A 27,917-nucleotide genomic window follows, 5' to 3' on the forward strand; every position below is an offset into this window, starting at 1 on the left:
TGGAGAAAATGCAGCACAGTCTCAGTAGTCAGACAAAGTAATGTCAACTTCCACGCATCGAGCTTGTAATAACAGAGAAAGTAAAAAGAAAGAAAAACATTGAAATTAGTCACCTATTCCTTCACCTCTCTGACTCTCATCGTTTCAACATCCTCATTAACATGAAGAACCTGCCCGGTGCCCGACTCACGGTGTAGGTGGCAACGCAAGTACCACAACAGAAGATAAAAGTCTGCGTTCCTTAACCGCAATTTAAGCCAGAAAGAGCACAGCCGTCTGAAAGGTTGAGATAAATTATACAACCTGGGGTGGATACAGACGCTTCTGAGGGAAAGTTAGTTATATACAAAAACTACGAAGAAAAAAAATCCATTTTGTCCTCCACTCAGGATCTAATGAGGCTGTGGAACAGGGAGTTTCAAAATGAGCCGGGTCTTTAGAAAGTTGGCTCGACCTGTTTGGACCACAGCTGAGCCATCTGTGTCTCACAGCCTGAGCTAGCTCTCTGCGGCTGATAACACATGATGAACTAGAGGCCACTTCCTGTGTGATGGAGCACCTGCATTTATACAGTGGCATGAATTCACATTTTATGGATGATCTGACTTAAAAGAAAAAGAAAAAATCTTCTGTTTTCTGGGATTAAAAAGCATAAAATAAAGACTATTCCAAACCAAACCAAAAGAAAACAATGCACAGTTGTTGCTTTATCTAAGGCATAAAATATGCCAATGAACGAATGGCTAAAAACAATTGGAGTCTAACTAGATTCAGAGGTTTGCGTGGCGTTGTTTCTAAAGACGTGACATTATCAACTGCAGAGAAGGAGGCAGGAATAGCCTGACTCAAAGGTTTAGCAACTCGGGTTAAGACTTAATGAAATATTATATATGACAAGGAAAATATACCATAATAGATAAAGTGCACAAAACAACAGAGACGAGATTGGTGACATTATAATAGCTTTTGTTTTTGCGTGTACGATGTCTCACAAAAGTATTAATACAATTTGAGCGTTTTTCCTTTTTAGTATTTTATATGATGGATCAACACAAAATAATCCATCAATGTGAAGTGGAAGGAAGAGGATGTATGTTTTTTTGTTTGTTTGTTTTCCCACAGGCAGTCATTTGTATTCAGGTTACTTCATTCTGACACCCAGAAATAAAATGTAGTGGAATCATTGACTTTGAGAAATCACACAACTAAAGATAGTCTACCTGTCTGTATCTTATTGTGAGTGTGAACACAGCTGTTTTGTGATTTGGTTTCTTAGAGAACTGACAACTAATATTGTAAAGCACGCAGATACAAATTCATGCCGCGCTTTTAAAATTTTGGACCCCCCCCCCCAATGAAAAATACCTTAAAGTTTGCGGCTGCAACATATAAGAAATGTGACAGAGCTTAACTTCCATCCATGCGTCGCCTTTTTCTTCCTTCAGTCCACCAGAACTACGTGGGTACAGATGCCGAGAAAAACCCTTTCTACCTGTCGGTCGTCCTCTCGGACCAGAACAACCAGCGAGTCCCTCAGTACCGAGCCATTCTCTGGAGAAAAACGGTGAGCTGACTCGATTATTTACCATAAATGGACCGAGTTAAGCTCTGAATACCTTCTCTAGAATTTTTCAATCTGGTGAGTAAGATGAATGTCAATATGAAGACTCTTTTGAAGAAAGACACTTTACAAACATTACTGCCTCACAATATCCTCCGCAAATCGAGTGTTTTTTAAGTAATAGCACTCCAGCAAACGAAATGTTGTATAAATAATTTCTTCTTGCATGTATTTGTTGAAGGAATATAAAGATGTGCAGACTGCTATGTTTTGGGACCTTGTTATTCCACCTTTGAGTCCTAGTGTGTGTAGGAAGCAAGTTTCTCGATGTGTGTTTGCTGTTTAGTGATTCAGTTACATGACCAGGACAGCAGGGATCTAATTTTGCTCTGCGGCCTCGTCTGGAACCTGATTAGGGCGCCGCACCTCCGCTGCATGAGCACATTGATTTCTCCCTTTTCTGACGAGACTTTAACTCATACAGGATGTTTGTGTCGTCGTCGTTCTGCAACAGAGCAACTCTGCAATCATTTTGTCTTTAATTGAAGAAAGCCCGAGTGCTTTTGGGAGCTTGTCAGGTAGAGTTGTGGAGAGCATCTTATTTGCACGGAAAATCCATGAGGAGCAGCAGGAAAGCATGTTTAAAGCATGGACATTTTTCAAACCAGACGGTGAAGGACACTGAGGTGGTCAATGTGGTTTTTAACCCCGGATGTTTGTCACTCTTATTCACTCAGGGAACTTTGAAGATCAGCCTCCCGTACAGTCCGACTAAAACACTATCAGTCAAGTCCATCTTAAGGTGAGATACAAACACAACTTTTATTTTGCTTTTTATCAAGATCTGGTTTCACATATGTCGCTTCTGAGACATCAGAACTCAGCCTTGCATTGTAAAATGGCACCAGAGTTTTTCTTATTATTTACGTTGGACGTAATGCAACAGGTCCATAATACAGGGGTTGTACGCCTGCAGCATTTGCAGGTTAGGGTGATATATTCAACTTTTCAACCTTTTTGTAGACTGTGAATCCATACGCTGTGTATCAAATCCGTTCTCTTGGTTGTTAGAAATTAGCAATGCATTATGGAGACAAATAAGGAAAACTAATGTACTGATCTTGAATCATTTGTAAAAGTAATGTTTTCTGATTAATTCGTATTGAATCCTATTTCATTGTGGCTACGATCTGCACGTGAGCCAGCGGAATCCCTCTGGTAACCAGTGTTTAGTTATATTAAAAAAAAGTTACATAATGGCAGCATAAATAAAACATCAAAGTTTACTTTAAATCATTAAACAAAATTATAAAGAACAATGCCTCTTAAAGATAAAGTTATTGCTAAAGCGTTTCCTCTCTTTTCCACAACACTTTTCCCTTCCACTCAACTCTCCATTAGGATTCTTGGACGCAGCACTCTCAAAAGCCAACATTTATTACCAATAATAATTTGTGACGTAACTTCCTACTGTCTTTCTGCCTTCTACAAGACTGTGTGAAGAAATGAACAGAGACAAATATTAAAAATATATCAAACTGTCTGTTATGAATCTGCTTCATTTGATTTATATGTCTATCTTTTTAAATTAAGTTACTTAAATAAATGACATTTTTGATTATATTCTTCTTATTTTGTCTGTCACTGAAACAAATATGTGATACTAAAGGATTCAGAATCTAAACTTTTTACTCTATGATAACTATTAAATTGCATAAAATGGACGAGGTGTGCCCTTAAACATTATTGCGGTTCAGTTTCAAAAACGACATTGCACAAGAATGGCCCATATATTCCCTTTACTTAATAGATGGTTTGGCTATTTGCACAGAAGACCTTGTGTTTCAGGTAGCAAATGTCAAGACTAGAAACAAGATATAAGAAGCTGCATGACAGAGGAGATTGGAAATGATGAATTCCTCAGGCTTGGGAGGATCACCAGTGAAATTGAAACAAGCTCAAATTGTTCAAATTAAGATGAGAAATCCCCCATATCAGTTCTCATTTTTCAGAATGACTTTCTGAGCCATTGGCCCTCAGTCATTCCTAAATCCCTACCTTTTGTTCTCTCTTTTTTTCCCCACCCCTCTCCTGCTCTTCTTCCAATATTTCATTTCCTCCTCGTCTTTCCTCGATTACAGTGCAATGAACATGGACAGGTTTGAGAAAGGCCCCAGGGAGATCCTCAATCCAGAGATTCAGAAGGTGAGAGTGACACCGGAGCAGCATCCGGCTCCCCCCCCGCTCAAAACCGAGCGGCGGTTCATTTCACGCCACGCCTGATCAGCAACACCTAAACTCTATAATGTCCTCAGGCTGTGTCATCTATCATCGCTGTGCTGGTTAGTATGAATGACACTTTTTATTTCCTCTTTCCTCAGGACCTGCTGGTGTTGGAGGAACAGGAGGTATGGAAGGATGTAGCACTGTTTGCTCGTTCGTTCTGTTATTTATCTCTTTTTTTCTGCAAAGTATTTTGTTACGTATATTTTCCAGTCTTGTATTCATGATTTTGTTTTGTTTTTTGCAAAAAAGCTATATTCAGTGCACTTTTTGATTTAATTCATTTTTCTGACTCTAATATAATTGCATTCAAAATCAATGCTTTTTATGCTTTCATGAAGGAGATGACATGCATTTGTTGGGCCATATTTTTTATGCAGATTTTAGCGAACATGTCCATATTGGTTGTTTTTGTTCTGTACTATAATGTCCATGTTTGTTATTTTTTTTATAGGGTTCAGTCAATTTTAAATTTGGTGTGCTGTTTGCCAGAGACGGACAGCTCACAGATGACGAGATGTTTAGCAATGGTAAAACGCTTACTTTACTGGCACAATTTATGTTTGTCATGTGTTGATTTAATTAAATGTGATAATTTGACATTGGGTCTTATGTATTTGTTGTGATGTTTTCTTTATTTTTAGCCTTTTTAGTTGTAGCTCTGCTTAGCGTAGCTATAGCCTATGATTTATTAGGTTAGCTTTGCTATAAAAAATATAATGCTTCTGTGCCTCGTCAAAAATATTCAAGCGATTTTAAAATTTGTGCTTTTTTGTCTCGCAGCTAAATTTACATTGCGCACGGGTGGAATAATGCCTTTAAATGATTCGTTTATTTCTCAAGGCAATTGAGTTTTATTTAGGAGTTTCAGATTACTAGGGGCTCAATCCATGCACTGTTTTGTGGAGAACATCAGAATGAGCGAAAACCTTCGCAAATATGACACGACGTACATGTTGACGGGCTTTTATGTTCGTTTTAGAGACGGGGAGCGAGAACTTCGACAAGTTCCTCAATTTGCTGGGTGACACGGTCTCACTGCAGGGCTGGGCAGGCTATCGAGGAGGGCTCGACACCAAGAGTAAGAAAAGGCTTGCAGCGCCGTCATCGACCTACGAGAAAAGAGATGTGAAGAGATTTCATTTCGATGTAGTTTGATTTCTGTTTTGTCTCTCCAGATGACACTACAGGACTTCAGTCCATCTACACGGTGTATCAAGGCCATGAGCTCATGTTCCACGTCTCCACCATGTTGCCCTACTCTAAGGAGAACAAGCAGCAGGTTTGTGGAGAAAATAAAACTGCTCTGAGAGGAACCCAGGATAAAGACAGCTTATAACTTCAGCAGCTGTAGACATATAATAAGAGGCAAAAAAATAATATACATTGTTGCTCTTTTATGTAATGCCAATGTATGTGATGTAAAGGAGTAGTTGGCTCGCACATCTGACACATAATTGGATTTTGCCTAAAGGACAGACACTCTGGGGGTATGTAATAGGAAACAGTCTGTGCTCATCCTGGGGTTTGCTGAAGTGTTGCGTGATGCCAGAGAGGAGCCGCGGATCAAACACATCCCACCAGGATATTTCACCTCAGCCTGTCGACCGGTGTGTTTCTTTTCCTAAGCCGTCTGCCTGGACATTATTTTATTATCGCGAGTTAGTCGTGGTGTTTATAGAGGGTTATGATGCAACACTAGAGGCTTGGAGGTGGAAGGAATACTGCTTGATTTAAAAAAAAGGGGATCCTAGGTTTACAAGTTAGACGTATGTTGTACACCTGAAAATATATATACATTTTTTGAAGTTAGTTCGATCAAACAAAACAAAAAATGCAGATCTAATAATCTAAAAGATTCACGCTCAAAGGGAAAAGGTCTTTTGTAAGTTGCTGCAACTACATTGGTTCAGAAAAAATGTGTTATGGACTTAGCATTCAGTGTGTAATTTAACCTAAATGTGTTGCTTTGTGTCACTTTTAATCAGTTTGAGCAGCTTCCGTTTTTCACTTATGCCTGTTTGTCTACTTTTTTTCTTCCTTTGTGATTGCTTGCACTTTTATTTACTACTTCCTCTTCATCTTCTTTATCATCCACCCTAATGATTTGCTAATTTGTGATCTGAATACTTCTATTGTTGTTCCAACTGTACATTTAATTTTTGTTAACAATCTATTGGTGTTTTCAGGGTGTAGTGCTCAGTTTCCTCCAAACATCATTTTGAGTTTGACTTCAGAAATTACTAGTAGCACTGGATTTTATTAAGTCGTAGTATGGTTGACTGTATGCCACATGTGTCAGAAATATGTATTTTTAAAAAGCTGAGATCAGTTGTCCTTTAGAAATATTGGGTTGCATTGACCAATCTCAAAAAAATCCACTAAAATCCACTGAAGGTCAGGAATGAATCGTGACAAAATGTCAAAGAGTTTTGTCGGCATTAATACTTTTGCCCATAAATGCAGAAGGGGCAAAACCTTTCCCAGGTTCATCAGGGTTCTTTGTTTAGGCTTCTGTCTTTTGCCTTTGTGTGCCTGGAAGGTGGAGAGGAAGAGGCACATTGGAAACGACATCGTTACCATCGTATTTCAGGAAGGGGACGACGCGCCGTCGTCCTTCAAACCATCTATGATCCGATCACACTTCACCCGTATCCTTCACATGGACAACGGATGTCAAACAAATCCAGCGTGAAAAGCAGAACACTGAAATGATCTGCTAAATCAATGTGCTTCAGTCATCATGTAGCTTTCCAATACATTTTATTTGCAGATATTTTTGCTTTAGTCAGGTATAACAGCCAGAATGACAGTTACAGGTGAGTATCTGTGGTGTAATGGTTATTTTACACAGAGCTCCATTTCTTTCATTTGCTTTTTTAATGGGATTAAAAATATTTCACAAAGCCTTCTCTTCGCCACAGGTTGAAGATTTTCTCGGAGGAGAGCGTTCCACTGTTTGGACCCCCTCTCCCATCTCCGCCTGTATTTACTGACCACCACGAATTCAGGGACTTTTTATTAGTCAAATGTATGAAAACAACAAAGCGCAGACACATAGGAGCGTATGCTGACTTGTTTCTAATGCTCTGATCTCCCCTCTTCTCGCTCAGTAATCAATGGAGAGAAAGCCACACTGGAGACGCCAACGTTTGCCCAGAAACGTCAGCGGACCCTTGACATGCTGATCCGCTCGCTCTACCAAGACCTCATGCCTGACCTGCACAAGGTAATGAAGCCTTCCTGACCATAACTCCTGTACAGAGAGCTGGATAGGTTTTTTTTTTTTTTTGTTTCCCCCAATCCTGCTGTCACCAGCAGCGACTGTAGCCACTGCTCAGCTGCGTTCTGCTACATCTCACTGCAGTCTCCCTCCGCACACTGCACCACACCGACTGGGTACCACTGCAATGCTGACTTTCTCAGCAGGGCTCCCTCTCCTCATATCACTTTTGTTCTTATTCCTCTTGGGTTTTTTCCACTCCTTTCCCTTCACCGTTGGCCCTAACACGACTTGGTTCAAGCTGCGTTTTCACTGCTGCTGCTCAACACCCTCCCACCTGAGGGTTTTTCTCTAAGATGCCTTTTTCCTTTCTCTTTCCCTGTGTGGGCCACACTTTATGTGTTCCACGTTTAGGTTCCCTTTTCTCCCCAGAACATGTTAAACCGGAGGTCTTTCAGCGACGTGCTGCCTGAGTCTCCGAAGTCGGCGCGCAAGAAGGAGGAGGCCCGGCAGGCCGAGTTTGTCCGAATAGGGCAGGTGAGATTACGAACATAGCAACATGTTGTGCAAGTCTTTTGGAGAAGGCAGCAAAAAACACGACACACACATTGTGGTTACGCTCTAAAAAGGTAAACATTATTATGCCAGCATTGGGTCATCTCTCCAAATCACAGGACTCATTTCCATTTCAACAATACAGGGAACTGTCCATGTTGTTATAAGAAAGTGGAAGTGATTATAACAAAACTGCACAGCTGCTAGGAAATAAAATCAAATGAAATTCAATTATTAGAAAAGGAAGAGGGTGGGGTGCTTTTTTCCCCCCTCTCATTTCCAACAGTATTGTACATTTGTTCAATCTGCTGTATATGAATCTTTTAAGATCATCAGCTAAAATTAATATGTATGATATGGAGCTGTAATATTTAACATACATTTTGAACAAGAAAAGTAATTTAATTTGATTACTTATTTTTCTTAACTGTTTTCTTTCAAATGGAAAACCCTCTCCAGAAAGCTAAACATTGAAGATGTCAAAATTTATTTTGGCTTCTTTTATATTTTCCTTAATATTCTCTGAACTTTGTGGATGTTTTGTGACAAAGTTAAACAATGTTCTAGGAGTATACATCTGAAAAAATACAGGAGACTGGTGGTGTGATTAGTAAATAAAACCAGATACACAACCTAAAAAGCATAAAGCATCAAAATAGTTGCCTTATTTAATTTGGAACACTTTTTTTAGGTGTTTTTGCTTTTAAACCAGCTGTTATAATAAAATAAATCCACACAGTTGTTGTTGTTTTTGAGCCAGATGAGCGAACCACAGTCCAAAGAAAAGCTCAGGATTGAATAATCACTTCCAATCAGCCCATGATATCATAACCTCTGTGTGTTATCTTAGTGAGGTGAATATGGTGGAGGCATCCCTTTAGTTAATGTGTGTTTAAACAGCCTTACAGTCAGAAGAAGAAGAAATCCCAAACTACGATCCCAACCATCAATCCTACAGACTTGTCTGTTTGTGAAAAGTGTTTTGGCCATCATTCTGCCCGTCGCTCACCGTGACACTGACAAGCTAACAACTGCTTTTAGATGAACCCATAAAGTGGTGCTACCTCGGAGAAATTGCCTCAGTTGTTTTGTTCATGTGTTTTCTTCGTTTGCCGACCACTTGAATGTCTTCTGCCCTTTATTTTTATTTTTCTATTTGCTGCTGAAAAACAGAACATCTGGATATCTCCAGGCTGTGACTTAAAGCGTAAAAATGGAATGAAAAAGGGAGAAATGTCTCATGGGATGAATAAATATGAATTTTTGTTGTATTTAATGAATGATTGGACCCCGTATTGTGCTGCTACGCCTTTTGTACAGTTGTACAGTGGTATTTTTTCCATTATCTCCAAATTGCCTGTTTGCGGAGATATGTAAATGCTATTGGCTTCTTCTTCTGCTTAAATTTGCTATGCTCCTACGGAGGGCTAAATGCAGATTCACACCACACTTTCTAGATTGGTTCTGGCAAAAAAAAAAAAAAAAAACAACCTGAAAGGCTTAAATCCCTTTTATTCCAGACTTTTTTCTTGGTATCTAGAATAAAATTCTAATAAAATACATTAATCGGTGGCTGTAAAATGACCAAATATGTTCTTTTCTTAGCTGTTTAAGGCACCAAAAATGTAGGGGGAAAAAAATCAGGAGACAGAAGACCAGATAAATATTTGCTGTAGTTTTCAGTGCGCATATCGGGTTTATTAGATGCTTCTCTTATCCAGGCTCTGAAGCTGAAGACCATCGTGAGAGGAGATGCACCGACAAGCCTTGTTACCACAGGCCTGTGCAGAAAAGAGGTGACAGAGAAACACACACATCGCTGAACAAACATCCATGTGATTCTGTAATTTAAAACATCTGCAAAATAGCCGGCGAAGCCAAAAAAATGATGCTGGAGGTTATCTATTGTCATGTAGAGCAAAAATGATCACCAATCTACAAGGAAAATGTTACCTTTTTTATGCAGTTTAGTTCTCTTAAAATGTCTACAGGCCAGACATTTGCTTTAGTATTTGGTCAAATTTATATTTTTCTACTATATCTTTCCCCACAAGTATATTTGTGAATTGTAATCTGACTTAATCTATTGCTTTTGGAGTAATGATTTGCTGAATGGCTCTTTAGCCCAGGTCATGTTTCTCTGGAGAAAACGACCTTCTCTCACCAGCATCCTCACAGAAGCTTCCAACCAGTCGACTGTCTCCTTGAATATGACTGACATAAACATGGCAATCATACGTTGACTCAGATGATGCTTACAAAGCCATGTCATTAATGTCTTGGTTTTTCAATTTGTTAAACGGATTTCCAATATTATGAAAGTTATCTCTGGTGTTTGGGAAATGGAAATCATTTTTGACAATCCCAACTGAACTAAAACAGAAAATGTTTTGGGTTTTTTTCTGATTTATGTCAGTCAGTTATGTGCTTTTTTTATTTTTTTTTAATTGTGCATTTCATTTTTGAAAACCTGTTTTCCCAACACTGCAGCCATGGGAATCTCAGTCTTTCTGCAGCACGTTTCCCTATGAGATCATATGTGCCGACTCGTGGGGTCAGTCTCTGCTGGTGGCCACCGACACAGCGGGAGTCTTGATGCTGGATGGTGAGTAAATCTAGATCAGTCTCTCTGAAATAATTACACAATCACCAGCACAATATCAAGCTGCTGCTCCAATAATGACTGTAATGATGCTGTCTGTGCTTTAGGCCCCGACCCGCTGCTGCCCGGTGCCGGTGAGTGACATCCAGTCAATAACTCTGTTCCTTCCGCAGGTGCGATGTATTTTTCACCCCTCGTTTGACGACGTGGATCGCTGTATTGTGTTTCAGAGACGCCGACGCTTCCCCCAGTGCAGGTGTTTGACAAAACCATGGCAGTGAAGCAGATGCACATTCTGGAGCCTCAGGACCTACTGATTACCAGGGCAGACAAAGGTAGGGTGGAAAGAAAAGACTGATACTGTTTAGTACTTCCTCCTTGCACATCAGAGGTAGATTTCCTTTTATCAACTCTTTTTCATCCTGTTATTGAATCAGCTATCTGCAGCGTATGCTTAGTCTCATTATCTTCTCTAAATGAATCTCTATCATCTCTCTCTCTGGTTGAAAACATGGCAAACCTTTCTACTCGAGCTGGTCCAAAGTGGTATTGATCTCATGCTGAGATCTAAGGAATCTTACCTGTAGAGAGCTTAAACTCTGTCATGCTGAAGGGCTCAGGGAGGGTAGACTGCAGGGAAGGACTGAAAGATCAGATCCCTCAACGTTAAAAAGAAAACATACATACAGCGCATTGCAAAGGTATCCCAGCCTTTTGAACTTGTTCACATTTTGTCCCGCAACTTTCTTAACCGGGATATGATGAGATCTGCAACACGAATCAACAAATATTTATCAATGGGATTGAAAGATATACAGTTTTTTTTTTGCTATTTATCACATAAAAAAATTATTATTTGTATTCATCCCAGCTGAGTGAATACTTTGTACAACTCCATCTTGCCGAAATTGCAGCTGCAAGACTTAAGCTCACTCAGACCGGATGGAGTCTCTGAATAGCAATTTTCATATTTTGATTTTGATCATCAGTTGGATTCAGATCTTGCTTTTAATTGGAGCGATCCTAACACATGAACATGCTTTGATCTAAACCGATTTAGTGTAAATCTGACAGTATGCTTAGAGTTACGGTTCTGCTGGAAAGTTCTAAGACTTTTTCAGCCTCTAACATGCAACTCCTTATTGTTAAAGAGATCGGCTTGTCGAATGTGCTGCACAATGAATAATATATATATTTTTTTTTTTAAAAACCCTCGTGCAACAGAAGTGTCCCTCGTTTCGTTTCCAGGAAAGGACGCTCGGCTGTACGTGTTCAGACTCGGCGGCATCAAGAGAGGCCTGGAGGAATGGCAGCTCGTCAGAAGCAAGTGTGACTGCAGGGAGAACAAACTGGAGAAAACTAAAGGTGAGCAGACTGCTGCATAGATCACAAACCCATCCCTAGCACACTCCAGTAAAAGCTCCTCTCAGCTGCAAATACTGACGTTGGATCATGTCGATTTCTAGTCTTGTAGAACAAGAGATGGCCATATGGCAGAATTAACCTTCCGGTTGATATCGCTCATAAAATTGCAAGAGGAGGAACGTTATTGGTGCCAAATTAGACAACACAGCTGGACTCTCTGTATTAAACCAATCAGTTATCCTCAGAGATTCATCAATTACACCCTTCCTGGTCAATGCCAATTTTTGGTTTTCTTTGAGCTTCTGATTTTTACTTATGCTAAAGAAAGTAATGCATGAAGGAGAAAAAAAATGCTTCAAGCTCTTTAGTTTAGGATCCAAAAGAAAATTAAGAAATTAAAGGTGATTCTCATTTTTGCATGTAAGCATTTTGTTCCTAACCTTTATCTGATTCTTAAAATAAAGAAAAGTGTGACAAAGTGCACGCGACATGTTGATGCATCTTTAGAATAAAAATATTGGAGCTATTGGCTTCTATACTGTTAATTAATAGGAAGAACTCATTTATTTTTCAGTTTATCATTGATTTGAAATAATCCAGAACAAAGTGAAAGAAACATGTCAGAGACTGAAGCTCAGACTGAACATTCAACATTCAATGGAAGCATGAATTAAAAAAAAAATAAACTGCACTTGAACTAGTATTTTCCACAGGTTTTATTATCTAATTCCCAGTCATCATAAATTTCTGAAAATAAATTGTATCACTGAAAGCATCAGTGGTAAGGTGCTCCCATATGTCCTTCATATCAACTCACAAAGTTACCTTGTATAAATCTTTAGGTGACTGATGATTTATTTTGTTTGGTGATTTCCTGGACTGTTCTTCTGGCTTTGGTTCTGGCAGTTTTATGGAGCCAGTTGTTTGAACCCAGATGTTTCTTTCATAAAATCACAGAAAAAGATTTTATTTTAGACTAGTGCTTCTCAGTAAATCCAATCGCATATGCCATGACAATATCAATGTTTGCAGTATTGTGCAAACACAAAGTGTGATTTTGGTGGCTGACAGACTGAACTCTTGGTGTTAATTGCAAATTTCAACCGCAATATCGCCATAACTTAGTTTCCTGATATTATTCAGTCCTATTTAAGGCAAAAGAAATATAAAAAAAATACAATCTCAATGTATAGTTTTCAAACCTATTATAGTAAACGCTGTAAATTCAAAATATCCTTCATGCCCCACGGTTAATTTTGCAGTTGGTGTTTTGCATTTATGCTGAAGTTAATTCATGACACACAGTATTGTTTTGTTTTGGTTTTTTTTATCGATGTTTGATAACCTGAGATCTACTCATCCTCAACTCTGCCCTTGGTCATGTGTGTACAGAAACACTGAGACATTTCCAATGTATTTCTTGTCTCCTGTCCTCTTTGGGCCAGGTTGTCATTTGTACTCTATCAACACCCACCACGGCTCCGAGCTGAGAATAGTAGCAGCCATCAGAACCAAACTCCTCCTAATTACCAGGAAGCATCCGCGTTTCAGCGCTGTCGCCACGGGAGCAGACTCCCCGGTGGAGGAGTTTCAGTACATACGGGTACTATTTTATATGAATATTTATTTTTGCACAAAATGGAGCAAAAATGTAGTGGGACATGCCATGACTTCTTTGTGTTAACTTATTTTTTCAAATATGTTGATGTTTAGATCTAATTTCTCCAAAACAAATAAATGAAACAGTTTTCTAATTGTTTTATAAATCAGAAAAGGACACTTGCAATACTTATATACCTAATATTAATACTTAATTTTTTCTTCTTTTGTGTAAATTTTCGTTCTGAAGTTACAGTGTGAATGTCACTAATTTACAATGCTTCATTTTTACCTTTTTCCAATATGTTATCATTATACAACATCCAACTTCTATGAAGCTTAAAAACAAGAATTTCATTCTTAAGTTTGATTTAGATGCAGGTTTTTCTTTTTTGCCACACTCAATCAAAATTACACACAGACACAAATATGCATACATATTTGTCCGATGATATTTAGCTAATCAAGCCGACTTTAATTAGGCTTTACTACTTGTATTTGAATGGATTTTTAAAGATGCAACCCAATTATGCTAATATATTCATGTCATGACTGAAAAAGTGTGAGGTTTCTCTGTAACCTCCTGTAAGTATTAAAATGAGTGCAGTATATATCTGAGTATGTATATTTTACTCTGTGTGGATTAAAGTAAAGCTGCATTGCATTTAAAATTTATTGAAGCATTAGGCTGTCTTATGTTTTTTGCCTTTATAAGGTCAAAAGTATAATTTAAAAATCCAAAATCAGTACAGCATTCAAACTAGTGATTAGTGTATTTAAACTTCCCATTGTGTTTTATAACCATGGTACCTAACTTTTAAGAAGAGAAAGGCTTCATGTCACAAGTTCCGCTTGTTATAGTCTGTATATTGAATGACACGTTTACACCTTCGAGGGTTTTTCCATGAAAATATGATCAAGCGAACCACACCCACAGGAAATCTGTCTGTGTGACCCGCCTGTGGTGATGGCGCTGGTAGACGGTCCGACCGGGGAGAACGACAACATGATATGCGTGGCCTACAAACACCAGTTCGACCTGATCAATGAGAGCACCGGGGATGCCTATCGACTTCATCACGTCGATGCCAACAGGGTGAGGAATTTGTGCACATGCACAACGTCGCTGAAGTCTCGTTTTTGAAAAAGATCACCAATAAGTGGTCATTTATAACAAGCTAAAAAAGCAACAGACTCTGATATGACAGCAGAAATTGCCATGTGAAGGGAATACGCTGCAGATCTTTCACATTCCCTTGAGTTAGTGTGACCTGACATTATTCTCCAAAAGACCTTCAGTCACATTTAACCTTTTGTACTTTTTCCAGATGTTCGAGTGATTTCTGTAAAGTGACTTGCCTTTGCCTGCAGGTAAACTTTGTAGCAGCCATTGATGTGTATGAAGACGGCGAGGCAGGCCTCCTCTTGTGTTACAACTGTGAGTCTCCCTTTGACTTTTCACATTTTAGATGCTCTTTGATTCAGGTCAAGGCTGGACCATAGTGTTTTGTTTTTTTTTCCTCCTGCACATAGAAAAGGGAACATCCACCTATGCTCTAAACCCTGTTTCTCACATTAAAACCACAAAATTAAATGTATTTCATTTGTATTTTATCTTATCGGAAAAGCATCCCCACAACATGCTGCTGCCACCACCGTGTTTCAAAGTGGATGTTGTAGTTGTACTCTGTTTACTTATCAGGTGGCTTATGAGGACATTTTGTAATAGTGGATGCTATTTGGGGGTATCAAATCAAAAAGGGGATGAATACAAATATCATGACATTATATTTTTTTTCCTTTTTTCTCTCTACTTAGCAACATTTTTTCGATAACTCAAACTGCTTTTCATATCTACCTTGCAAAAAAGCAGCTTAAACCTTATTGATTAATATCACTCTTGCTTTCTGTAGTTCTGAGTACAAAAAAGCTGGCAAAAAAAAGGAAGTGAACCCCTTTTTATTTTATGTAAATTTGCACTTGTTTCTTCCTCCAGATATTTGTTACTATAAGAAAGTTTGCCCCTTTAACGGCTCCACACCAATGATCCAGTCCAACACTTCTGATTTCCACTTCAGCTGGAACCAGATGCCCAACGCTATCGGTAGGTAGCTCCCCACCCTGCCCATTGCGGTCACCATGGAAACACCATGTGTGACCAGCAGCATCCTGCTGACATCAGATTATGTGCATGTTTTTGTTTGGAGATGCTATTGAGAGGCTGACGCTTCCTGAATCCACTACCCCTGAATGACTGTTTGTCGTAAACACAACTCTGCCAAGTTATTAATCAAAGCATATGAAGAAAAACCAAACAAAATTAAAAACAAAGATCTGATATGGTGATATAAAAAAAATAAATAAAATTATGTGCTTATTTTGTGTTTTCAGTTTGCGCTTTTCCTTACATCCTCGCCTTCACAACTGATTCCATTGAGATCCGACTGGTGGTCAATGGAAACCTTGTGTACACAGCAGTGGTCCCGGAGCTGCAGCTGGCTGCCTCGAGGGTCAGTATGATTACATGCAATTACACGACCAGGGCAGGGCTTTCTTCGAACCAGCGCATGCTTGTTGCCCAGAGCCCAAAAACGTCTTGCACCTTTAGACTGTTGGCTCTGTGTAATTTTTTTCTAATCCAAACCAATATCTTGGCTCGTAGATATTTAAAAATATTCAGCAGATGTTTTTTGAAACTGCATGCACAGCAACAACTTCACTCAGTCATAAAAGAAGATCTAAAAATGGATCTAGTTAGATATAAACATGTAGAAATCCCAGGACAGACGACACTAAAGGTAATAGAGAACCAAAATGGGCTCCTCATATGACACACACGTGAGCTGAAGTGCAGCGGCTTTTATGTAGATAGGTGCAAACATAAGCTTTGGACAGCTGCTGAATAAAACACACCAAAGATCTTAACAGACATATTACATACTTAAAATAATATAACTCGGCTGTATTTGAACCACAGAGCCAAATACTGCACAATGTGAAGCGATGTAGAAACATCCACCTAGAACATTCAGGTCCATCTCAATCCATTTGAATAATATCAAAAGCAAATTTTTGTCCATAACATGATTCAAAACATGGAATGAATTTACTAAAGTTTTGATGACATACAGTTGGTGTAGGCCTAAAATTAGGCCAGCAAAAGCAAAGTTTAATACGGAGATCTTAAAACGTAGCTGTGTCTGACCTGCACAATAACAAGACTGATAGTAGCTCCAGCAGACATTCACTCCCTCATTAAGGAGGGTAAGCCACAAAATGTTATAGAATAGAATGGAATAGAATAGAATAGAATAGAATAGAATAGAATAGAATAGAATAGAATAGAATAGAATAGAATAGAATAGAATAGAATAGAATATACTTTAATGATCTCCAAGGGGAAATTAACAAAGGAATTAAAGAAATTAAAGAGGCTGGCTGTTCATGGAGTGTTGTTTGCGCGTGTTTTAGTGGAAAGTTAATTGGAAGGAAAAGGTGTAGCAGACAAATATGTACTAGCAGATATATATAAACATAGCCTTGTGGGGATTATGAATCAAAGCCTTTCCAAGAGTTTGTGGGAAACTCACAGATTCAGGAGCAACCAAACCCAGGATGCAGGTCTTGTTTTAAGCCAATCTAAGTATCTACATGTAATGCTTCCAATTTCTCGAAAAATAAATGTTGCTTTTTGGATACATCAAAACAAGCAGAAACAAAAGTGCTGGAAATATATTCCTCTTTGTGTACCGAATCAAGTTTCACTTTTTGAGTCAAAGTACTGAAGTGAATCAACTTTTCTCAGGGTATTCTTATTTATGAAGATGCACCAGTAGAATAATTTGTTTCCGTTTGCACACTCAATCATTTTAAAAACTAAGCACTTATAATCTATGAACTCCCTGCAAATCTAAGTCCATTCTAATTGAATCAAGCATTTGAATGTTTGCAGTCGCTTGGTGTCAGTCTTTCAGCTCTGTTACTTCAATCAAACCCAGATGAGCTTTGTCATAAATTTTACAGAGAACCAATCTAAAAAAAAAAAAAAGAAGAAAAATGAGTGCACCTGGCATCAAACACAAATCTCCGTCTCTTTCCTGTTTTTTTTTTCTTTCCTCCCTTTGTTTTATCTCCTGCCTCTGTCATCTCTCCGCTGTACCTCGCTTCCACTTTACTCTGCGTGCTTCTGTGTTTTATTCCGCCCACAGTCGGACATCTATTTTGTCTCGTCGGCGCCGGTGAGCTCAGCCTCCAACTGCAGTTCCAGAGACACCAGCTCTCAGAGCTCCCCCCAGACGCCCACAGGCTACGAGATGCCCGTATTTCCTTCACCGCTCGGAGATGGTAAAGCCCTGCACATAAAAAGCACCGGGGCGAGAAGGGAGGAGAGTTGTTGTCTGGAAGGTGTTCAGATGACTCCAGAGCTATGTGACTATGGGTGCTCTCACAGGCTTCAGTTTGACATTCGCATAAAGCGAACTCTGCAGGACGACTCTGACTCCACAGTGTTAGGGTTAATTATGCACAATTTAATCCTGTGCAGGTTTTCTCGTACTTTGACTGAGACCCTTTTCTTCTGACTCCGTTCAGGACAGAACGTTTATAATCTACTGATCCATGTTCGGTGCAGGCGGCGGTGCTGGGTGAATATGTTGCTACGGTTCCAAGTGTCTTTCTTCATGTTCGTCGGCAGCACCTGTGCGCAAAGTGTGTTGCGAACCGAGCCCGTCGTGTCATTGCTGCTCGCACTTAAAATCTGACAATGCAGCTAAATCCTGTGGGGACTGTATGGATATGAAACATCAAGTGTAGATTAGAACAGAAGATAATCGAAATAGCTAGGAAATAACCAGGACAACATTCATCTGATTAATTTTGATGGGATTTTTGACTGCACTGGGTCCATAAATATTCATACCCCTTCAATTTCTTTTCACATTTTGTCAACAACTCAGAATATTTGTGCTTTTTTGCTTACTTATGGTAGAAATGAATAATTGCATAGGGACGAGAAAGGTTTTCAAAGGTTTTTTTTTTTGTTTGTTTGTTGTTTTTTTATACAAATAAAACATCTGAAAACCGTAATGTTCATACAGAATGTATTTTGACCCTTTCATCCCTAATTAAAATCCAACCAATGGTCTTCCTAGATCATCTAATCAATAATTGGAGCTCAGTTGTGTGTAATTTAGTTTGAGTTTAAACCCAGCTGTTTTGTGGAGGTTTCAGTAGTTTATTAAAGATCAAACATAGCAGACAGGTTGGCGAGAAGCTTAAATCAGGGTTAGATTAGAAAATAATCTGGACAGACAGACGGATATATCAGACTTTACACCTGCATCCCCCCACGCTCCCTCCACCATCAACAGCATTGATTTCAGGGATTGTTAGGATCATTTTAACCCACTTTTAACCTCTAATGGTGTCCATATTTCCTCATCCAGTCTCCCTTTCCTCAGTGCTGTCAGCCGTCCTGAGCCGATGCGCTGATGGATTGAGGAGGGGGTCCGCTCCTTGTTCATTGGATTTTACATCTGTTGATGTTGGTGACTTGGACTGAGGACAAAGACAGAGAAACACGGTTATTAAATGAGCTGCCCGCGCCATTAAGCCTCATCCGTACTGAGGGGAGCAGTTATTTACAGGTCCCATTAAGGCTAACAGGAAGAAAGGTTCGGCTGTTGCTGCTGCAATTAGCCGAGGGCAGGATTTATGCTCTTAGACCGCTGCAGGTAATCAGTTCTCTCGGAGGGATTTTCATTTTCTGCCCTGTTGTTTCTAGTTGTGTGTGTCGTTCTGCACCACCCAGACAACTGAGACTGTGCGAGCGTGTGGGTGTGTGTGTGTGTGTGTGTGTATGTGTGTGCGTGTTTCTGCACCTAAATCTCTGTTACTGTGTGTGTTCAGTTTGTGTAACCCTCTTCTTCATTCCTGGTTCAGATTCAATACGGATCCCCTATGGTACCAAGCTTTCCCTGTACATGTCTAAGGACGCTGAAGGTACTGCAGGATTCTCATCCTCAGCTCATAAGAAAAAAAAGAAAAAAAACCCTCATAAAGCTGCCCCACCAACACACACACACACCTACACTTTTCCAGAGTGTATCACCCTGTCTGCTCCAAGGCGGCATGTTGACTTGGACGTTGGTTGAATGTTAAGTGAACGTTATGTCTTCCCCCGTCCTCCCACCCTCTTTTTCTGTCTCAACTAATTAAAGCATGAGCTTGAGAAGGGAGCGAGAGGGCAAAAGAAGGGATAGAGCGCAGAGAGAGGAGTGAAGCAGAGGTGGTAACGTCAGTCGAGAAGGAGGGCTTTATAATTGCGGGGAGAGAAAAGACGCGGAGACGCAGGAAAGGTATGCCAGGAGGAGAGGGAGGGCGAACGAGGCAGAGAGGGAAGGAGAAGACACGTTTGTCGCAGCATGATTTACAGATTGCACTGTCGCCATGGAGACTTTTGTCAGCCCGCTCTTCGATCCAAAGTGGGAGTCCAAACAGCGGTGCCACACTCTGATGATGGGGGATGAAGATGGGGTGAGGAAAAATAAAGAAAAAAGAAAGAAGGGGGCTTGCTGACAAAAATCTCAGGCTCTAACCACTCGCCGCGTCTGCTCCGTGGGGAGGTTTTCATTTGATGTAATTGCATCAGTAATGAGAGCGAGGTGCTGCTACAGAGGTGGTCGCTGGCCGCCCTCGACCTCCACTGGCTCGAACACACACACACACCGAGGACCTGCAGCCGAGCAGCTCAGGACAATTGGACTCTCAATTAGCACCCAGAACATCCCCGGCATTCAAGTGCCAATCATTTGCCAGTGTGATGGAGAGCAGCGCTCCCCCTGGTTCAGAAACTAATGCATGTGGAATATATTGATCTCTCTGATTATGTATTCCAAGTAACCGTATGCTTTTTTTTTTCTTCCTGTGTGACAGCTCAGCGATCTGTAATAGCACTAACACAATGTACCTGTCGAAAATGAGTAGTGATCTTACTTTTACTCCACTCACAGACTTAAATTTCAGATGAAAGCCATCACTTTTATTCATTCACATGAACCTGCCCCATTAGAGCAGCGAGAGGCTGCTGAACTCCAACACTGTCCCCTGCTGGCACAGTGGAGCTTTGCACGCTGCAGTTATGTGGCGAGCTCGTGCAAATTGAAAAAAGGAAAACAGCATAATTTAATAATTACCAAACGGAGTTTAGGTTTTGAAGGTTAGGTTTTGAATGTTAGATTGTGTGCCATTCTGTTATATTACATTAGGAAGATTAATTTCCGGACTGCATGCTGTTTCAGTAAACAGGCCTATTAATCATCTCAGAGTTGCTTCATGTAGATTTATTAGATCATCAGTGTGTCTGAGGAGGAGAGCTTAGGTTTATAAAGGATGACAGTAAATGTTAATTTACATATTTTGATCTTGATCAGAAGTTCACACACACTCATAACTAGCAAAAATTAGTTGTTTATTTTCAACTTTTTCCAAAGCAAAGAGATACAGCAAAAAAGAGAAAGAAAACAAGCAATTTTTGTTTTTTTCAACAAGAATTACTTAGATTTATTGTGTATTTTACCTAGATAATATCAATAAAATCACACAGACAAACTCAAACATCTACATAAAGACAAATTATATTTGGTTCAAAGAATATGTTCAGATTGCAGAGAAATAACATGCTTTGTACAGCCGCTTACTGGATATTTGACAGCTCCTCTTGGCAGAAATGTTGAAGTAGTTCTTTCAAATGATTAACTTCCTGCCACAGACAGATTAGTTCACCAATTCATAACAGGATTGAGGTCAGAGACAATGTACATGATTAATACTTCATTCTGAAACTAGTTTTGATCAGTGTTTGCACTCATTCCTCTACTGAAATAGTTTGAGTTTGAGATGAATTTGATTAATTATTCCAACCACTTTGCACAAAGCCTCACAAAAATAACAAAGATTTAAATTATCTTCACACCCATGATGAGTGTATGTAAACTTCTGACTCAACCAGCAAAATCTGTATAGATGTAAATAAAATATATCCATAAAAATAGACTGATTGCATTATTGTTGAAATCAAAATATGATGTTTTGATTTCTCTGACTCCTCACTTTGTTTCCATATATTTATGTATTTCTTGTTTTATTCGTCAATATTGCTGTGGCTATGATTGATCAGTGATCAGTTTCCATGGCTGCGTTTTACCTGTTTTTCTACTTATGACAGCTTCAGGGTGCTAAAACTCTTATTCTGCATGCAGACAAAGAAATTCTTACAAATTAAAAAATAAAAATAAAGTTAAGGCAAACGCTGTCTAAATGTATAAGGAGTGCTTTCAATAGATGCTGCAAAGCATCTTTCAAAAGATGCTTTGCAGCAAAAAAACAAAGATACAACAAGCCCAACAATGAAGTTCTTTGTTTCAGGAGTTTTATGTGTTGTTGTTTTTTTTTAAAATAAACTGTCCACTTTTCTCTTTTTGTAATTTCTCTGGCATTCTGCTCTTGCCTCTCACCATTTTTTAAAATTTTTTCTTTAATTGTGTCATTGCATATTCTTTAATTTCCTGTTTCTTCATCGTTTTGCTTTTTTTCTTTTTTTTTTTTTTTTTTTTTGACTCCCTCGTGGGATTTCTACTACCAGGTGAAGCAACATTTAAGCAAATCTTCAAGATTCCTCTGTGTAACCTTGTGGGCCGCAGCATCGAAAGGCCCCTGAAGTCCCCTCTGGTCAACAAAGTGATGACCGCGCCCGCCCCCGCCATGATGGCGCCCACGCCGCTTGTCTCTGCCACACACTCGCTGTCCCTGTCCCGCATGGAGATCAAAGAGATTGCCAGCCGCACGCGGAAGGAGCTGCTGGGTACTTTGACGAGTGATCAGAGAGAATTACAAAAGATTCACACCCTTGAACTTTATTTTTTACATTTTACCACAAACACCAAATTAAAAAATTTATTTAATTTTTTTTTTTCTTGAAGTCTTTCTTGGTTTTTTTGTGTTGCTCTTCTATAAAGGCTACATTTGCAGACTGTACGGCTAATATTTGTCCTTTCAACAGATTTTAACATTTGATTTATGGATCTATGGATTTAAAACTTCAGTGCTACATAATGCAAATTATTCACATTACCTATTTTGTGAGTAATACGCGCATTGGCCGGACTTGTACTGCGATCAACAATGCAGTACGATGCTTTTAAATTTTCCTGAATTTGAAAACCTGGAAAATATTAGTTTGAGACAATAAAACATTTTCTTAGGCGTTTTTTTGGTTTTGTTTTGTTTTGTTAAACACTAATTTTTTACTTTTCAAGCTGACAAAATTAAGCAAGTGATTATTCATGATTCAGTGCTAGAGTGAGATTAATCTGATCGATTTACAGCACTAAACGTAAGACAGTGAGAAAAAGCTCAAGGTGTGTGAATACCGATGCAAGTCCACTGACTTCCTGTTTCAGCCTATCAGAAAGTAACCAACTTTCTGTTACTTTTCATCCATCCAGGCCTGACCGAGGAGCCGAGTGGGAAGTCGGACAGCGGATCAGTCAAACAGAGAAAGATGAGCAAAAAGACCACTGACGAGGATCCCAAAGCTAGAGCGCTGACGTCAACAAACAGCGACAGGTAAGGATTGCAACACAAGAGAGAGACTTGCAATAGTTTTATTTTCTTTTTTTCTGTAAAGTTTGACAGCTCTTTGCTCTGCAGGTTGGCCTCAGACTCGGTGGACGCAGAGCTGGACGTCCAGCTGCACTGCTCGGCCTCCTTGGAGGCCGATCCGGAGATGGTGGTGCTGCAGGAGGGCAGTCCACCTCTCGCCAGCGCGTTTGCCCTCTCCACGTCCTTCGAAGACGATGTCCTGGACCTAAAGTGAAGACAATCCTGTTGTGCACTTCTCTCCTCGCATACCTTTGTGCTGTCACTGTCATTTTTGTTTTTTCTCTTCTTTGTTTTTGCCTTTTAAATTGGTTTCCTGAAATATATCCCAACTTTCTAATATCCTGGGTCTCCCCATCCATCAGGGTATTGGTGGGAGTGAAGAAAACATGTCTCTGCTCATGTTTACCGTGCGTCACTGCATCGGGTGTTTGTGTGGCCCTGCGGCTGATAACCCCTCGCCCTTCCCCCCCAGAAAAAAGGCTGTGAGGTTTTGGAAGATGGTTTCAAGTGTTTCAGCATCTACAGTAGCTTTGAGAGAAGGGCAAACTGATCGTAGATCTGCAAACATCTGTGCATCTGAACGCAGTTCCCTCCAAAGCCGCCGACTCCGTGTTGTATATTATTTCAAATCTGCTTGCAAATGTTGTATGATAGCGCTCTGTGTGTACATCTGTTTATATACCGAACTGCATACAGTGCCAGGCACACCTGTCTGATCTGTTTATACATATTTATAGATATATTATATATATATAAAAAAATTATTTTGCTCCAGCCTTCAGAGATATGATGTTTTTTTTTTTGTTGTTGTTGTTTTTGTTTTTTTTTGCTCTGCACTGATCCTCACTCACCACTAAACAGGTTGACAGGGCAGGAGGTAAAAATCTCCCTTAAGTGCCATTTCCCAGCATCCATCACTGATCCACTCACAACAACCAGGGCGTCGTGGCGTCTGACAGCCATCACTGTAGTCCACATCACACGCGTTTGTTTGCTGCTGAAGAAACCCCGACACTAAGGCCAGCATGGCTGACGTCTGGTGCTGAAGAAATACACAAACAGAAATGAGACATATCTGCTGTGTGCTGCACAGTTGGTTGAAATTTGAGTTAAAGTTTAGAAGGAAATGAAATAATACAAGTAGGTTTAAATTATAAGACAAGACTTTTTACCAATTTTAAGTGAAAACCACATATATGTTTCTCTCTGTAACACATTATCCTTGTTGGAGATCCTCATTGAGACCCTTTTCTGGACTTTTCATAAAAAGGCCCAATATACCCGCTTTCTCTTCTTGTTTTCATTTGAACTTATAGAAATAGTCCACCTAATTAAAAACATCCAATAACCCTGAATGAGAAACATTTGCGAAGTACATTCATCCTCAAATTTGTCCCTTCTTCCCAACTCCCACCTCTGCTTCTTGAATTCCCACCTCCCCAGAGACGGATTCACAGCACCTTGCAACAGTATTCCTACCCACTGGACTTTTTAAAAGTTAGAATCACAAAATTCAATTCACCTCGATCACACAGATAAATTAAAATGCAAATGCATTCAAAGTCTGTCCTAGTAATAAAAATTACAGCAAAGTTTAGTTTAATATCCCATTTAGTAAAAGGTTTTGTAATGTAACTCCGCTGATTGCATCAAGTCACTGACTCTGCAGCAATTTCTTCTCCAGAACAAGCATTTGCTTCGAGATGAATCGCATATTTTTCTCCAGTGATTTAGGAAAATAGTTCAAACTCAGTCAGCAATTCTTGTCTCGGGTTTTCAGTTGCATTTAGGTTTTAACTTTGACTAGGCCATTCTAAGAAATGAACATATCTTGATCTAAACTGTTGAAGCTTGCTCTAGCTGTATATTTAAGGTTGTTTTCCTGCTAGACGGTGAAGCTCCACTCCAGTCTCTCGCTGTTTAGCTTCATTTATCTTCTTATCAACTCCGCTTTCCTGTTCCTGCTAAAGAAATGCATTTCAACAGTAATGATGCTGCCACCACCATATTTTAATATGGTAATGTTGTCTTCAGGGAAATGCACAGAGATAAGTTTTCCAGCTCACATAGCCATTCCCATGACCAGAGCACATTTTCTATCATTTTCTTTCTTTTTTTTTTCTTTTTACAGTTAAATGCTGCCTTGTGATGGTCTATCAGTAAAACTCTTTCAAAATGTTTTGAGGTTTGTGGTTGTAATGTGACAACTTTAGATGATGTAAGATTTAAGCTGCATTCATTTCATATTAAATTCAACTCAACCGGCTCTTTTGACATGGACCGCTTTCCAGGCTACATCGTGGCCGCTCTTTGTATCCAAATGATCACCTACAGCAACATAAGTGCCTGAAAACATCTGCGAAAAGGCCTCACAGCAGCCAAAGACAGACATTCTTGATCAGACTCGCATTTAATCCATCTGGTGATGTTCACCGAAGAAAGACTCAGTGTCCCTGTTATCATATAGACCTGTTAGATCATTAGTATGGGATCCTTACAGTCCAATATGAAGGAAATGAGGCAAAACTCAAGATCAGACAGATGATGTGTATGAACACACAACTTTACGTCTGCGGCATTGTTGCACACCTTTTGTTGAAAATACAATTAATCTGCTAATTTGCTTTATCCCATCCATAAACCTTAGTGCTGCGATATGCAAACATCTCATTGTGACACTTGTCAAGCACCAATAGTTAGCTCAAATAAGCTTTCTCCAATTTCCTTTTCAACCTCACTTTTTTTTTTTTTTGTTCTGTTTTACAACAAAATAAACAAACTATAATTCGGAAGGTTTTATTGAGAGACAAGATCTTCTGAGCTTCTGCCTGTATTTCATCCGTTTTGCAACTGGCGTGACCAGGTGGAAGCTATCTTTTCCGTTTACCTCTGCAGTAGGGTAAAACGTTTCCCGTCGGTTTTGCCATAGCGGAAGACGAGGTTGTATGCAAACTAATCGATCTTATAAAATCAGCTTGTGTCTGACTCCTTAAAATATACGCAGCTTCGAAGACGTGAGGAGCAGCAGAGTAGGACCAAAATAGAAAGCATAGAAGAGATTCACACTAGGAGTTGTAAGGCAGGTAAGAGAGTGTGTCTACAGATATTATTATATATTTCACAAGAAAACAGCTGTGAGATGTTGCATGAACCCTTATCCTCACTCTATTTACCCTCAAGCTTTTCCTCTGTTTCTCTGCCTGCCACAGCATGAAGTCCTCCAAAATGGTTACCAAACTTAAAAAGAGGGAGGGGAACTGCTACTTTATTTTTTATTTTTTTTTATCTCTGGATTAAAGGTGATTAAGGGAAACACTGCTTCACTAACTCGTATGAGTCCTGTTTCGTCTCACTTTGCTCAAGCTACTCTTCCCCTCGGCTTTTTCACTGTTTTTTTGTTTTTCTTTTTGTAATAAAATCTATATTTCCTGTTTAGATTGTCGCTGAACTTCTCTGTGATATCAAGATATCAAAACGAAAGAAAATGTACAAAAAAAAAATTACACCAAGTGTCTTAAAATATTGTATCGCCATCGTTTTTAATGCCAAGTAATACTTGTAAATGTTTGTGCATCAAATGTGGCCTCAAATGAAACTTAACTATATTATTATTATTATTATTATTATTATTATTATTATTATTATTATTATTATTATTATTATTATTATTATTATTATTATTATTTAAACAGTTATTTTTAACAAGTGCTGTAGACCACTGCTGTGATAGTAGTTGATTATGTTCATTAATATGTAATAAATATTTATGGAATTTCAATTGCATGACTCACTGGACTTGGTTTTGAGATCAACTTTTATTGCTCCTATATAGTATGACAGATGTGTGCATAGACTGTCCAAAAACAATTTTTTTTTCCTTTTAACAGTTTGGTGATTATTAACTTTTTCCGTTTTAGGTCAATAAAGTTTATTGAAATAATTTTTTCTTCCCCAAGTGCAAAAATAATTGCTGAGGTCATTTTCACACCTTCAGGGACTCTGAAGGGTCGACCAATGATTCTCTCACCATGATTTTGGCCCATAAAATGACTCCACCACCTCCTTGTTGACATCACAGCCGCGTTGGGACGTGGTGGCCATCCACCACCAATCTGCGTCCATCTGGACCATCCAGGGTTGCACAACAGTCATCAGTGAAGAAGTCTGTTTGAAAGTTATTCTTTATGTATGGCTGGGCCCACTGCCACTGTTTCTGCTTGTGATCACTGGTTAAGGGTGACTGAATAGTAGGTTCATGCACTGCAAGCCTCTGGAGGATCCTCCACCTTGAGGCTCCAGAGGCACAAGCAGCTTCAAATAACTGTTTGCTGCTTTGTAAAGGTATTTTAACAGCTGCTCTCTTAATCCGATCAATTTGTCTAACAGAAACCTTCTTCATTATACCTTTATCTGTACAAACCCATTTTTGTTCTGAATCAGCCATAAATCTCTTCACAGTACAATAACGCTTCAGTTTTCGTTAAAGTTCTAATGTTTTCATACCTTGTCATACGGCACTACACACTATCTGATGATTTTCGTCAGCAGAGAGATCCTTTCTCTTTCCCATATTGTTTGAAACCTGTGGCCTGCTTAATAATGTGGAACATCCTTCTTAAGTAAATTTCCTTTAATTGAGCTCACCAGACAAACTAATCAACCAGCTCTCTGAAATTAATTATAGTGATTCAAAGAGCCCTGACACACAATACCATCTATAAATTTAATAGCACAACAAAAAATGTAATCTTTATAGCGCTTTAATCCAATTTGCATAATAATTTGGAACATGGTGTATTAAAATAAATGTAGGAAAAAAATAAAATAAGCTCAATATAAAAATAATATTCTAAAATCCCAAGAGAAGTGCAGCAAAATACTTATCATCAAGTCTCTATCACCTTTTCCTTTCATACACATCTTTGCGCATCAGGCCTGCAGATAAAAAGTGGAGACCCATATTTATTTCTCCATCGGGCAAATCTGTAGATTCACAACATGGCCACAAGGTGGTGCTAAATATTCACCAAAGTCCACGTCAATAGAGCAATCAAACAAATATTTCTACC

At 39.2% G+C, this 27,917-nt stretch overlaps 1 protein-coding gene across 10 annotated transcripts in view; it reads left to right on the forward strand.

Moving 5' to 3' along the window:
- garnl3 (GTPase activating Rap/RanGAP domain like 3) overlaps positions 1-27,208 on the forward strand; it is a 79,727-nt gene extending 52,519 nt beyond the window's left edge. For 5 of the 10 annotated variants that reach the window (XM_044143916.1, XM_044143917.1, XM_044143920.1 and 2 more), the window contains 27 exons: positions 1,446-1,564; positions 2,299-2,363; positions 3,703-3,766; positions 3,943-3,969; positions 4,299-4,374; positions 4,827-4,925; positions 5,023-5,126; positions 6,387-6,495; positions 6,618-6,663; positions 6,769-6,875; positions 6,958-7,073; positions 7,482-7,604; positions 9,344-9,418; positions 10,113-10,227; positions 10,332-10,358; positions 10,455-10,559; positions 11,473-11,589; positions 13,035-13,192; positions 14,126-14,284; positions 14,560-14,626; positions 15,185-15,292; positions 15,580-15,698; positions 17,397-17,532; positions 19,129-19,188; positions 21,830-22,048; positions 22,692-22,812; positions 22,897-27,208. In XM_044143916.1, the coding sequence (XP_043999851.1) occupies positions 1,446-1,564; positions 2,299-2,363; positions 3,703-3,766; positions 3,943-3,969; positions 4,299-4,374; positions 4,827-4,925; positions 5,023-5,126; positions 6,387-6,495; positions 6,618-6,663; positions 6,769-6,875; positions 6,958-7,073; positions 7,482-7,604; positions 9,344-9,418; positions 10,113-10,227; positions 10,332-10,358; positions 10,455-10,559; positions 11,473-11,589; positions 13,035-13,192; positions 14,126-14,284; positions 14,560-14,626; positions 15,185-15,292; positions 15,580-15,698; positions 17,397-17,532; positions 19,129-19,188; positions 21,830-22,048; positions 22,692-22,812; positions 22,897-23,062 (2,807 nt within the window). In that variant the 3' untranslated portion in view covers positions 23,063-27,208. Of the gene's footprint in view, positions 1-1,445; positions 1,565-2,298; positions 2,364-3,702; positions 3,767-3,942; positions 3,970-4,298; positions 4,375-4,826; positions 4,926-5,022; positions 5,127-6,386; positions 6,496-6,617; positions 6,664-6,768; positions 6,876-6,957; positions 7,074-7,481; positions 7,605-9,343; positions 9,419-10,112; positions 10,228-10,331; positions 10,359-10,454; positions 10,560-11,472; positions 11,590-13,034; positions 13,193-14,125; positions 14,285-14,559; positions 14,627-15,184; positions 15,293-15,579; positions 15,699-17,396; positions 17,533-19,128; positions 19,723-21,829; positions 22,049-22,691; positions 22,813-22,896 lie in introns of those variants that run through there. The other 5 variants (XM_044143918.1, XM_044143919.1, XM_044143921.1 and 2 more) reach the window with 4 other exon arrangements.
- The last annotated feature ends 709 nt before the right edge of the window (positions 27,209-27,917 follow it).

Source organism: Gambusia affinis, linkage group LG17 (genome assembly GCF_019740435.1).
Source record: "Gambusia affinis linkage group LG17, SWU_Gaff_1.0, whole genome shotgun sequence".
NCBI classification, from domain to species: domain Eukaryota; kingdom Metazoa; phylum Chordata; class Actinopteri; order Cyprinodontiformes; family Poeciliidae; genus Gambusia; species Gambusia affinis.